Source organism: Neodiprion virginianus, chromosome 2 (genome assembly GCF_021901495.1).
Source record: "Neodiprion virginianus isolate iyNeoVirg1 chromosome 2, iyNeoVirg1.1, whole genome shotgun sequence".
Lineage (NCBI taxonomy): Eukaryota > Metazoa > Arthropoda > Insecta > Hymenoptera > Diprionidae > Neodiprion > Neodiprion virginianus.
The window spans coordinates 15,201,098-15,216,067 of record NC_060878.1 but is presented as its reverse complement, the minus strand read 5'-3'; the positions used below and the strand labels follow the sequence as shown (position 1 = coordinate 15,216,067).

The 14,970-nt window shown below is 40.4% G+C and overlaps 1 protein-coding gene across 1 annotated transcript; it reads right to left on the bottom strand.

Annotated features, from left to right (window-relative positions):
* Positions 1 to 2,647: 2,647 nt before the first annotated feature.
* Positions 2,648 to 8,404, bottom strand: LOC124297308 (uncharacterized). Its single transcript, XM_046748208.1, has one exon. It carries the CDS (start codon positions 7,673 to 7,675, stop codon positions 6,017 to 6,019), a length of 1,659 nt encoding a protein of 552 aa, XP_046604164.1. The 5' UTR covers positions 7,676 to 8,404; the 3' UTR covers positions 2,648 to 6,016.
* Positions 8,405 to 14,970: the final 6,566 nt, after the last annotated feature.

The following is a 14,970-nucleotide window of genomic DNA, read 5'->3' as shown; positions in this document are numbered from 1 at the left end:
ACGGTCCACCGATTTGAAATATGCATTTCACGATCTTTTTCCTCATTCCTTTCATCACACTTCTGAAGGTCAGACAAAGCACCAAGTAATGCATAATCAAACAGTCGGTAACTTTCTTATCTGTCGTCTGATTTTGCTTAGAATCGGCAGTGTTCGAAATTTCGATGAGATCAAGCCACCTTCCAAATTTTAAACCGATGCGTTACCGATTCGACTGGACTCGTGATCGTTCTTTTCTAACGAAGAAAGAGAAGAATTTCTTCATCATTTTCAAGGCTCGTTGTAACTCGAAAACAGTTTTGTCGACATCGTTCTAATTTTTAAGAACTGACCGGGGCTATGAGTCACACAAATTTCAACGATAACTGTTGACTGGTTTAGGAGCATTGGAGCATCGCTTTTTTGCATAAGGTACAATCGTACATTGCAGGTTTAAATATATAAATTAACCTTTTTTATTTCCGTTAAAAATGAAAATTACAATTGTTACCGGCAGTGGAAATTCGGTCTATTGATTGTCTAAAGATATATCTTACCATGTATGACGTTATAACTCTGTTGTTTTCATTCCGTCGTACAAGCTATAATTTCTGTTCAATTATCAAAAAATATCATTCAGATGTATGGCAAAGGTAGTTGCGTAATCTGAAAATGAAAGTGACCAAGTTATAGCGACTTCCGGTTCGAAACCATAAGTGTGATTGAGTTCAAAACCTTATTGGCACTTCTTCACTACAACAAAAACATAATTTCAAACAAATTTTGTTCAAATCGATTCAGCGGTTCGACTGGAGTCCTACTAAAAAAAAAATTCGCACCCAGCCTTACGAGAAACAACATTTCCAAAAAGTTCCCAACATTTTATTTTATTGTTGAAAGACCATATTGCAAAGGTCGTTTAAACGTTTCGAAAGCAGAAATGCGATTGGGTTCAAGACCTTATTGGCACATCTTCACCATAAGAACAGTGTTCTGTGCAAATTTCATCTGATTGGCTTCAGCGGCTTGACTATATTCCTGCTCACAAGAAATCCGTTCTCTCGTACATCCATTCCTGAAAATATTTGCAAATTTTGTTTTGGATGAAACTTGTGTCCCGGTTGATTTCAGGAATTTTAATGAATCCCAAGTTTTTTGCAATGGCAGAGAGATAAGGCAGATGTGATGGTCCGTTTACTAACGATCGTGCCTATATAATAACACTGGTCATCAGTGGTTTTGTTACTCTTAATATTTGAGTGGTCTTAGTAAGCTTCGGAGTAAGTTTAGTTTTTCAAAAACTAGGTCCAGTTATTTATTTTGTCGACATTTTCATATATGACTCAGAAAAGCAAGATTTAGAAGAAAAAATCGTTATTTATAAATACCTAAAGTTTATCAAAAAAATACTACACGAATTAGCAAAAGAAATTTAGTAAAATATTTAGTTAAAAAATGGTAACAAAAACTTTTAAGTCAATTTTTGGAATTACGGTGTTTGAGACCGAAGAATTTACGAATAAAATCATGATTTTATTCGTAAACTCTACGACCTAAAGCACTAAAATACACGGAAAAAATCAGGGCAACAAAAAAGTTCTTTTTTTTTTTTGTTGAGCTGTGTAATTGTTCCAATCACATACTAACCGTAAGTTCGAATAGACAATCTGTGTAATTTCAGAAGGTGCTTACGGTTCACTGTTCAGCAATATTTCTCGACGTTTGCTGATTACCCGTAAAGTTCCAAATATGGCAACGACTACGAACATTCCTCTTCAGATGAAACGTACATTCTGCCTAATTATACACATTATCATGCCTTCGACATACGTATTGGGAGTGGTGCGCAGTTGTAATTCTTCAATATCGCGAGAGAGATGCCCGTATTTATGATACTGTATACTGTATATAAGTTGTCATTTGTTCTAGTACCTACAAATACCAAAAATTACTGAATATAATAAAAAATAAACGAACGTACCAGCTTACAGGATGAGTTCTGAAAATTCACCAGTTTCATTGTCTACATCTAGTTAATGCACACCTTATGCAATTTCTTTGTTCAGAAGTCGGTGATTTTCATCTACACGTATAGTTGGGCGCAAAGCTTACATAGAGAATATATTGCATAACACTTGGTGAATTCAAAATCGTTGCCTAATATATTCTCCTAAAGGACTATAGTTTTCATAAGTTTGTTTCTGTTCTTGCACCATAGTTAGAAATCATAATATATACATATATATATATATATATATATTTCGCCGCGCTCCTGGCTTGCACAACGCGAGTTGTTCACAACGTCGTCCACCTTTTCATAATGTATTACAACCGCAACTGTATTTATATACATATATACACTGCATTGCCAACACAGCGAGAATGAATTATACGTACGTGAATAGTAAATAGATTTAAACTGTCGCGAAAAACATAAGACAAGTGTAATAAAATCGCACAATGTTAAATTATGAAAATAATGTGAAGAAATGATTTTTCCAACAATATGATACGGCAGTGCGTTTATTTTGTAAAAATTCATCTAAATAAGTAATTAGAAATGTTGATTTCAAGGTACTCAATATGGCTGGAACCTGTCAGTGAATTGTTTGTCATAGAATAGCATAGGTACATGGGATCAAACTTTATGAATGACTTCGATGATCGGTTTGTATACTATACGTTTATTATTGTCTCTTTATTACCTGCATAACACGCATGTATAATAATATATTCACATATACAATCATTATTATTAGTGTAATTATTACGGTTAACTTTGTTATTATAATTGTTATTATTTTTGTTGTTATTATTATTCCTTTAGATAACATTATTAGATGAGTCTTTTTCGCATACTGGATGGCACATTCCTATCGGTGCACGCTCTAACACATGTAACGAGAATATTACGGCATTACTATTATACATAGATATATTATATTATGTAAGTTATGTATTTATATTTATTGATGCCTATTCGTATATATATATGTATATATATAAATATATATAAAAAAAATTTAGTGAAGATAGTTACATACTAATTAAGCATAACTACTTCGATGTATATAAGATCGTAATTTCTGCGAGAAAAGTAACAATAAAAATATATTCTACAGGCACAACAATAACCTTAATATTTAATATTGGAATAAAATATTACGCACAAGGTTTTTCATAATCCATATTTCATGAGTTTTCAGCTTCGGGAAGACATAAATATCGTCACAATTTACGTTCAAGTAATTAGAACTCACCGAACATATCTTGTCGATCGGAATTCGATGTCGATACGCTTGTCAAGAAATTGAAGAAAGTTTGCAGAGAGTAGAAAAATGGCGGAATATTCATCTTCGCGCGGAATGCACAGAACTAAAACGCCTCAAGGTACCCTGGAGCTAAGGGTTCAAGAAGTTTTTACCTGGCCTGCCAAGCAGTTTCTATATTCATATCGCGGCCTAGCCTCGACCATAGTGAGAATATGGTTGCCGTAGAATCCGTTTGCCTAACGGAGCTTGACGTTAATGCTCGAACCTTACTTGAAAGTCATTGACTCCGGGAGTGGGGCAGAAAAAAGATAACCGACATACCGAATAGTAAATAATATAGGACTGTTTGTACTCGTCACGTAACTTCCTTTTCGTATTACCTGAAGTGAATTTGAACGGTAAATCGAACGGGTATTTTGCGAACGAACGACTTTGCCATGCGTTGCTTATAAATGTCACCGTTCTATCGGCGAATTAACAGTCCACATTCGATTTTCAAAATAGACTTTACAGAAATAGTAATCTCGCCGCTTCAAAGAATTCCTTTTGTTACTTTTGACGATATTAGAATGTGCCGAGCGTTCCGTTTCTGCAAACGTGCTGAATTCAAAATCACATTGTCATGCAAATTACATCTAGTGAAATCCCACACTCTTCGTTCCGGAATATTTTGTACCGAATAGAATCGTGCGGGGACTGAATTTCAGAGCTGAAATTTTGGCACAAGTGGATTTCATTGCGGACGAAAATTTCCGAAAGTATTTATAATTCATTCATTTGAATTATGGTCAGGTCGGTTATCAATCATCTGTTATTTTTCTAACTAATGGTCGAAGCGATGTGATTAAAGACATGGTAAATTTTGCAATTAGCAATTTACTTCGAGGTATACCCTCTCCGACTATTAACGGGTGTAATTGCAACATCCACGGACGAATGCACGCAATCTTGAATAGTTCTTTCTTCTGCAGCGTAACGCGTGTTTCAGACCAATAATTGCAGGGTGCCGCAACCGATTGGCATCGGATGCGAGCGAGTGTGAAATACAACGACTAGCATGAATTTCTTGTAATAATATCTAGAACAGGAATGCATAACTTACTAACATCTCGTGGCATGCAGACTCGAGTTATCGGTATTACATTATAAAATCGGTATTTTTATCCGACTGACAAAATTACCAAACGGTTGCGTGTTTCACTGTGCAAATATTATAACAGATGGAATCGTGTTTCATGTTCAAATACTACTTACGATATATCTTACTAACCAAATACGTTGTACGTATGAAATATTTTATTTACAAGTGAACGCGGTCAGTTTTGCAATTGAAAGATCAACGATTGATTCAAATTTCTTTTTCTTTTCTAGATGAGGTACATTTCGGCCGATTGAATTAGAGTAAAATAGTGTATTCTAATTAAGAGTGAACGTTCTTTAGTGGCTTAAAAGTGCTTACGAATGTGAGAATTTAAAAAAAGAAAATGGAGAACCTGCATGATTTACCTAGACACGATAATAATTATCATGTAGCATGACGTGTACGCTGCAGCGGCATTGACTAAAGAAGAAGACGCATCACGATGCTATCACATGATCGTTTTTATTGAATCGTTTATTTTATAATAATCATACACACACTGTGTAATGCGTATATTGTATTCGTAGTTCTCCGGCGCTGGTCTTTGTACCGCAGAAAGCGTTGAAGAAGAATATCAAGACATACTTGTTACAATATTAGCAATACAATAGACTCTGCGAATTCGATGTATAATTATTTGAACCAAACAATGCACCACGTTCTTGGGCCACACCGCACCCAGTGGCGTTGACTAAACATTACGTAACGGTACTCAACTCACAGCTTTAGTTATTCGTTGTCTTGCTCACGGGAAACATATTTTAATGGAATTCTAACACAAGGTTAAAGTTTGTAATATAAGTTAAAGTAACAAACTATCGTGGAAAAAACGATATTTTGTAACCTTAACTTGCCTTTGACGGACTTTCATTTGCAGAACTATACGAGCATGCTTCACGTTATAACACTGAATTGAATCTCATATAATTCTAAAATCGCGAATTATCGAGTTTTTAAGGTTTCAAATTTCAACCTTGTATATTCTAACGCTGCGTTAAACGAATACGCGATGACACGACGAGTTTGATTGACGTCATCCAACGAAGACGAGAACAAACCGTCCATGATGTTTGTATGTACACGAGTGTTGATTACGCGTCGATGATGAAAACAGGAATCGCGTATCACTTTGCCTCGAGATAGAACAAGTGCTTACTACGAAGTGCCGACGTAGTGAGCGAATCGTATTTTAAACTTCTTTTCTCTCCAGAATAGGTTATGAAATCCTTAGAAACTTGGATGAATGATGGTATTTGCAGCAGTTGTGCCTGTGCGGTAATTGAGAAAAGTTTAAAAAAAATTAACGAAACCACAATGAATATATAATACTTGCAGCAGATTTTTACTCGCTTTGAAGTTATGGACGCCAGTAATAAGTAAATTCCATATTTTTCGTATTTCGACATCAATTCGCGGCATTATTCTCAACGAGTACACTGTAAGCGCGACAACAAATGGCATCATTTTCCAAAGTTTGAAACTGTTTCGTCACTCCGGAGAGTAAAAAAGTGTAACGAAATACGGTCAGCTATCACATCTCCGGCACTCCGACACATCCCCTTAACGATACATGGTCGGATCGAGTCTACAATCAGCTCGGCTGCACAATTTCTGCAAATATGTGCTAACGAGGCCTTGGCCTTGGTTGGGGCTGAGGATGTGAAGCGGGGCCAGGTACGCCCCTAGAATACGGCCCTGGGGAGTTCTGATGGTGGCCCCCCTTCTCAGGACTGTCGTCCAAATTCAGCCCGGCAACAAGCTGGGCGATTTCACGATCCTTTTTGTCCTCCTTGGGCAAAGTGGTGCCGTTTTGAGCGCTGAAACCGAGGGACGCGAGGCTGCCGTGACTGCGACTCCGATGTTCGGCGCGAATGCTGTAGGAAAAAGCCCGTTCGTTAAGGTGTCCCTTCCGGCGATAAATCCCAGTCCCGAACCGCGACTCTGTCTCCGCGTTGTCCTGGGGCTGCGGATCGGGGGCGGTCAAGTCGGCGTGAGAAGCTGCGAGCCTTCTAGCCGTTCCCAGAGTCGAATTGTCGGGTTCCGGATGTCGTCGGGCCCCGCGGTTCCTCATGGTGCCGTACGATCGTACGTCGCCGTACATGGCGGCCTGGGGCGGCACAGGAAGCGGGGCGTAAATCGGCACGATCGGTGTTGCGGTGGGAATGGGCCTTACGCCACGGGGATGCGCGTGGTGAGCCTTTCTCGGCAAGGTCGCCGCGGGGACCAGGAGAACAGGCGCGGGCCTGCCGAGGGTCCCGGCGACGGATCGGCTGCTCTGCGGAACCGAGTGATGCGGGTGGTGGAAATGCTGCCGGACGGGGTGCCCGAGGGTGTGATGTCCGTGTCCGTTGGCGTAGACTTGATGGTGCTGGAGGAGTTGTTCCTCGTGAGCGCGGAGGTTCCGCTTCTTCAGTTTCCTGCTGGCGGTAGTCTTTCTCCTGGCGGTGGCTAGTTCCTCGTGGATGAGGGGCTGGGCAGGCGGCGGTGGCGGAGGCGGCGGGGGCGGTGCGACTAGCTGGCGGGGTCGCGAGCCTCGTGTGCTCCTCAGCGTGCCATGCTGATCCTGGTAGACGGCGTCGACCTCGTCTCGACCCCGAGCCCAGACCTTGTGGTTCTCGTTGCCGTTATAGAGGCTGAGATCGTCGGTCGACGCGTCGAGGCGGGGCGGCGACGGGCTGTCGAGGGTCGTGCTCGAGCCACCGAGGGTGTGATAGAGGCTGCTGGCAGCCGGGGGCGCCGGGGCTACGTTAACGGGGTCGAGGCCCTTGGCGTAGCTGCTGTCGGCGTAAGCGTGGAAGCAGCAGCGAACGAGGGCGTTGGCCGCCATATCGCGCTTGCAGATAAACGCGTGACATTCGAGGACCTTGATTCCCGAGGTCCGCCGCAGCACGGCGGCAAAAAGGGGCGGGTGGTTGGCGCTCGGCGTTCTGGCGAAGGGCGAGTCGAGGGGGAGAAACCGCGTAGTCGAGGGCTCGCTGCCCCCGCCACCCCCACCTTTTACATGCCTAACCGCTGCGCAGTAGTGCAGAGCCTCGATCGGAAAGAATCGAGTTATCTTCTTACGGTGCTCGTCAACGTTCTCGAGCAGAAGACCGTTGCTCCAGACGCTCAACCACGAATCAATCCCCCGCGCTCCCAGCGCTCCCTGTTCCGGGTACAATTCCCGTAAGGGTTCCTGCACCCCCAGCAATCCCTCCTTACTAGCATGAGGTACCGAACTCCCAAGGTACAGGACCCTGCACCGGCAGTAAGGTGTAGCGTTGTCCTGATTGGCGCCTCTCATTTTGCGCCACGATCCTTTCCCCACCCCCACCACCCCCACCCCTCACCGCCTCACCTCTTTTTAGGTTACACGGAGATCGGTTGATAAACAAACTTTTGATTATGCAGATAATCTCTGTCCGCACTCTCGATGAAAAACGTAGCAGACTGTTTCAAACGATTTATGTCCTTTTTATAACTTTGTACCTCACACTCGACGTATTCTTCCGTTTCCTTATACTTCACGCACACTACACTGTCTCGTTCACTTCTCGGCAGCAGCTGTAGCTCGCACAGCTCAGGCTCCGCCGCCTTGGCTGAGAAACGGTCAAACCATGATGGCCGCCGCTCCGGCAATGTTTCCGTCTTTCTCGCTCCCGGCGGTATGCGGTCGCGTCTCCCCGCAGCGTTGGGAGCCTCTGTAACTGTGGGAATCGACTGACGACTTCGTTGTGTTGGTGAAAGAATTCTTAGGTGCGGCACAGCAATCCGGTGCCGTTTCGCTGTTCCCTGCGCCGCGGTTTCGCGGTGGCTCGTCGTGTTTCACAAAACACACGGCTCACTTCTGCACCGCCGCACTTGCGATCTCACAAAACACCGATTGCCTAAGACGGGTTCGCGTAGTTTCGGACAGCCACAGCCGGGCCGACGGACTGGGCTTTGCGCGGCTGAGAGACAGGCGGTTGAAGCTTAGGCGGTCGGGCCCGGACTGACTAAGCTGCGACACCGAGGCTCCGGCGAACCGGCCCATCGCTGGGCCCCGCAAAACTCCTTCTGGGGCCCACGATCCACAACGCGAGCCTTGACTGACGCTGTATTGTATTAAACATTTATGCAGATACACTTTTGTAGTTTACCTTCACACACCGTTGAAAATTATTGTGAATTTACCTACCGTACTCATTTACTGCACAAAACAGTTGTCAATTTACGAATCCAACTTGAAAATTTACATATTCGGTGGAGCGACGTAAGTTACTATCTACTTGCCTTGAATTTACGATTAAGATTTATATGAAAAACAGAAAAAAGTAATTTGAATTTGCTAAATTGTGTGGTAAATATGTTGCATTTGTAAATCGAATAAACAGTGAGAATGTATGGCGAATTCACTGTTCTGTATTCGGATAAAGCTTGAGGTACAGGGTAGGAAATTCCATACAGAAATTTTTAACATTATTGCAGCGAAGATTCAACCTATGCGCTGCAGGGTCAGGTGCTCTTTAAGGGACTATAAGGTCAGACGTTTATTCCTGTCATACATCAAGTATTATGGATTTACGGGCCCCACTGTCTCAAACGATAGTTAGAAAGAAAGAAAATGTTATTCAGCCCAATGACAGTGAACGCGAATGAAGCAACGTCCCTACTATGCGATAGCAATGAATTCGAGTAAATTCGAATTACATAAATTGGAATACCAACGTCTTGAAACAAAGCTTTACAGCTATAACGTTGACAATGAATAATCTCTGATATTTTTCATTCGATTCTCACGTTTTTCGACTTATTTTGTTCACCATAGAGATTTCCAGAGATTGCTTCAAGATTTTTTAGAATCAGTTATCTCCAGAGTTCAGTAAAATAGAAAAGTGTATAAGTACGTTAGGTACCGCAGATCTTCTAGGCAATAATCACATTTGCGCGTTACAACTATAAAATAATGCTGTAAGCGTTCTTGAGTAATCTTCAGACAACTTGTAGAAATCTAAACAGCGAGTAAAATGTGTCGAATAAAATAAGAATGGGATGAAAAACATCAGAGTTTAATCATTTTGGATGTTCTAATCACGAATCTTATCTCAATTCGTTGATATCTTACTTTACGACATTACGAATTTTATCTGATTCGTTGTAATTACGTAGCAGGGATGATATTTCGTTCGTGTTCTCTATCATTGGCTCTATAAATGACATGACTAGGGATTTTTCAATCGATTTTTTCCCTTTTCCCAACTTTTCATTCAGACGGTACACGACCAATTCATCCTTAAGTAGTCTCAGAAATGCTGCAAAATATGCTTACAACTATTGCGGGAACTGTTATTAAATAAAAAAAAATTTTTTAAACATTGGAATACATCAATCGTCGTGTCACGTGGTACTTAAACAAAAACATTATGTTGGAATATTCAAAAAAATGTAATTCTAGAATCTTGTTCCTTTGGTTGAGTAAGACACAAAAACATTTTTCACTCGCTTTATATTTATTGTTACAACATGTTTATTGCTGAAAGAACATGGTTATGTGAGACCCTCAACGGCAAGAAATATGTCTGTAATCCTGAATAATTATAGCCTGTCCAACCGACAATATATATTGGTTTTTAGGATCACTTTTATGACGAAAATGTCATAAAAAGAGAAAACTCGATATTTTGAGAACAACTTCAGAACATTCAGAACAAGTTCTCCGACTTCATACGTATTTACAAAATATTACTTGAATTGATTTTACTTCTATTTATTGCTTGGTTTTATGAGAATAATAAGGTTTTGTGGTATTATTAAGTCTCCTGAATTATGTAAAGTAAAGCAATTAACACATATATTTACAATTATATATAAATTCGCGGGGACCAAATTGCCCCGATTAAATGTAACCTCATATTCAATATCTGCACGTATATTATAGAATATGCCGATTATCATGACGCGAATGAATCGATTACATAGATGATTGCCCTAACAAGGCCCGTGACTTCGTCAATTTTGAGCTACAGAGGTCTGAACGCACCTGTTCAAAGAAACTCTCACTGTCTCTCTTATCCATCCGCGTATTTGATGGTGGTGGTTAATTTTCTCATTATTCATTTCAGCTAAGTGAGCTAAGTCTCCGGCTACAAGTTGGCACATATTCAACTGCGCATATTATATTTTTATGCTGAAAACAGTATAATTCGGCTCGTGGGAGCGCTCATCCCACGGACCAGCCTCGGGGAATTATTTGGCGAACCGAAAATTATAAACGAGTCTGGGTCAGTAGGTCGCGTCGTATTAATTGCGAGAATCGCCACGGGTCATCATCCGCTTCCGGGACTCTTCCCCACCTGTGATCGGTAAACATAAGGTGTTCGGTGTTGCGCTGATCGTTCGAAGTTCGTACCGTTTTTAAGAAACTTGTTTCGGACAGTCGTTAGCCTTGAACCGTTCGAGAATATTGAAAAATATCGTTCTTGAACTTATCTCACGTCGGCAGGCATTGTATTTCGTGTGCAATATATGTAACAGTATAATATAATACACACTTAGATAGCATTTATCATTTCAACTATTTGACATCTATACATATAAGTAAGTATTATACAATGTAAGACCCTTCGACTTTACCCTACTTCTTTCGAGCAAGAAGGACTTTCTCGACGATCGATCTCTCAAGATTACTTACACGTATGTACCCAAGCCTAACTTGTGACGTGAAACGAACGTTTCTGGCTGTCTGACTATTCTGACAAGCTAAAAGCCCTGCGGGACGGCGGGAGACTTGAATGCCAGGAAAGCGATGCCTGCTCAACTTCTACGTTTCGCTCTATATCTGTATATATGCGCATTGTTATGTGCGCCGCCGTTGCTAGGATAGATTTAAGATATATGTATATAGGTATATATATAAATACACATGTATTGTCTATGTTCACTTTTACCGTAGCTTCTTGAAGCGAAAACAGCTTGTAACAATATCAGTCCTACTTTTGCTCTTATGATTCTTTAGTCTTATTGTTTGTGAATATTGAAAAATAAAATTTACCAGATGACGATGGAAAAATGAATATATGATGAGTAAGAAAATATATATATATATGAAAAATGAATATGTCAAAAATCAATTGTAATTCGATACCTCAAAAGACGCTGCACGGAATTAATTGATGAAGAAATTTGTTTTTACAACTGAGAAGTCTTCGATCACAACAATAGAAGGTTGCTGTACGCGTGGTTAATTCGGAATGCAAATTCGATAAAACCGTGCAATTATTATACCACACGGGAAGCTGCAGAGAGAGAGAGAGAGAGAGAGAGAGAGTCGATGTAACTTTATGACTATTTCTAACCCCGAGCGAGTGACTCGACATTATATTAAGATGATTAAAAGCGTACCGTGGAGCGAATCGTAGAATGAAAATGCAGTTGCATTCCGAGCTGCGAGCGCGCGCAACTTCCTCCGGTTCCAGTTCCTGTTTGACATGATCGCGTTATACGGCTGTCCCTACATGCACATCATACGAGGTCACCGATTCCTGTCCAATGTTGCGGCTAAAGCACTCTGCACGCTTGCGTGAGCCCATTTGCGCGTGTCGCGTTACGCCCGCGTGAAGCACGCCGCATGCGTGACATTAAAAGACGCAATGACGACGCTATGCGGAAGCACGGCACCGCGTCGCGTGCATCGTTCTGTTCAATTGCGTACTGCGGTGAACAATTGGATAACCTGGATCATTATGCAACGTTCATCACATTTGTCCATTCATTTCAAATTGATCAAATTGTTTATTGTTTATTGTCCGTTTACTTTTACAGGGTGGTCACAAATTTTCGGGAAAAAATCACCATCACATTTCCATGTCCCCAAGACCCAAAACCTAGTTTTCCCTGATATTTTCTCAGTTCTAGTAAGTCACTAGAACATCAATTTTTCAGCTTATTAACTCTGTGTTCGGTTCAAATTCAATTTGAATTGAAGAAAAATATAATGTTCCTAGAAGTTGCGTATATTGTTTGAGCCAAATTGTATTCTCGACGGAAAAAAGGAAACTTGTTACCGTAAAAAAATGATTTCTAATTTCCATGGTAGAAAACTGATATTTTAAGTTTTTTCCATCATCAAATTAAAAATCCCTTGACAATACCAGGTTTTCCAGTTTTTCCAGGTATGTGGGCTAATCTGTTTTACCTTTTTGTACATTTAATGTAGCTCATATAATATATATCATTTTTTGGGAAATCTCTACACGCATTACTATAAACTAGCATTATTTGTGTGTTTCTAGATTTCACAAAAAAAATTCCTGAGGTTCATTTTTTTCAAATGTATTTATGTATAACTAGGTTATTTATCGAGAACTGTTTTAGCATATATTCTACAACATTATCTCTGGTCTAATCGTCTAATTCTATTCGTATCTCACGGCTAGCTCAATTAATTGTGATAATTAGTGCGAACTGCTTCACAACCTGTATAAGCAAGAATCCACTTTGAATCTCCTGCAGTTAATAAGAATATTTTTTGTTATGTATCGAGTATTCATTTAACTGTATCTTATACCCACGATTTGCGCTTATGCCTTCCCTTTTTGCCCCTCGGCTCGTTCCCCTCTTTTTTATTCCCATAAAGGTCCAACAACGCAGAACAGCCAACCTACTTGGGTCTTGCTGTGGCAGTAACTTGGAGTAAGGTGCGGCCAAAGTCGCAGGAATATTAGTTAAAATCGTTGAATATTTTATTTTTACTTAATTTTTAATCCCACAAATGAACAGTTAATCAAGCCTCGGCCTCACACCATATCTAATTATGCATCGTGCAGAATCTGATGATTATAAAAATCATTCGATTCTATTGCTTATAAAATATACTTAAATTTCTCACTCGCGGGAACAATTCTCTGATGAAATTTAATACCAGAAAATTCCGTACCAAAATTCTTCAGAACTGCGTAACCTCTTTGAGTAATATTCAAGTGGAACGTTCAAGTTAGTCGATTGTCACTAATTCGAGCGATTATTGTAAGATGACAATGACAATAACCTCGGCCAAATGTGCGATTAGCGTAATTAAAATAACATCATCAAAATTTTTTCTACTGTTCAGGTGGCTGTTTTTGGTGCATGACACAGACATATATTATAATACTTTCGTACGAATTTGAAAGGGAGAGAAGATCCGGATAACACGGTCGGTAAGACTGCGAATAATTGACGCATTACACAGATGAAATTACGACATGGATTCATGAATCACTCTGCATGGTGTGTAAAATGTCTCCTAGGCACGCAGTTTCATTTCTATCCTAGGTGCGGCTTTGTGCCAAATATGCTTCACTCTTCGGAGTGTCGCAGCAGGTAGGTTTGTAAGTACATATATACAGGGTGATAAAAAGGTACGGAAACGACTATAAATCTCACGGGGTTCGTTGAAAAAAAATTACCAAGGTATAGAATCTTAGGTAATTTTTAAGGAAGGATTCAACGGTGACCGTTGATTTGACCTTGAACTTGATCTTCCTAGCCAAACCTGACAACTTTTCTGTGAAATATTTCGGGTGAGATGCGAATCCTCAAAATTTGCCGCGTTATATTGTTACCAGGCATACTTTTGACCTTTATTTAAACCATAGAGGTTGCATTAACCCTACACTTTAACACATATATTTAAACGTAAGATTTCCCTCTCTTTCCGATCTTTGCACCAAAAATGGGGGTTCCCATTTGAAAAATCAAAGTTGATCTAAAACTGACATTGAAGATGAAGCTCAAGGTCAAATCAAAGGTCACCATTGAATCCCTTGTTAAAAATCACCCAAGATCAAACCTTGGTAATTTTACTTGATCGAACCCCGCGAGATTTCTAGAGGCTTCCACACTTTTTCCTCACCCTGTATATTGCATTTGTGTAAAGGAACGTATCATACACTGCACAGTTATGCCTCGGGCTGGGCCTTCCCGGTATCCGGAGAGATCACGATGGCCCAGCGATGCACCGGGTGCGGATACCTGACGGCTTATTTCCACAATACTCGATCAGTGTATCTGGTTCAACAGGTACTGCTATATTTGAGTGAAAATTCCACACATGCGTAGGATTAAATTTATAGCTACGCGTCAAAATGTGCGTACAGGAAACCTGCTCCGTACGAAACAACGCGCGATATTTCAGAAACATTACAGCAAACCGATGATACTCTGCCAAGTTCGGAATATTTAATGAACATTGCTGCAAAGTAAGTTTAGTAGGCTTAACATATTTAAACAACATGGTAGGAACGTGACTGCTAGGTTTCAAATATTTCACGAACACTTGGAATCTTATTCATTGCACGTTTTTTACGTCTCGTTATTGCAGATTTGGTACAAACGTTATTTTCAAAAATAGTATTACGTCCTTTCGAAGGGACAAATGAAAATTGTACAATAAAATTGCAGGCTGTACATAAGTATCACGGGTTATGCATTATGAATTAACGTATAACTATAACGAAACGAAGATTACCGATCACGTAACTTGGGTTGAATTGCCGTTAGAATCATAACTGGAAAAATGGTCGTGACTATGCAATTTGCGACCGTCTAGAATCGTATGTTACAAATATATAATTTTGAGTT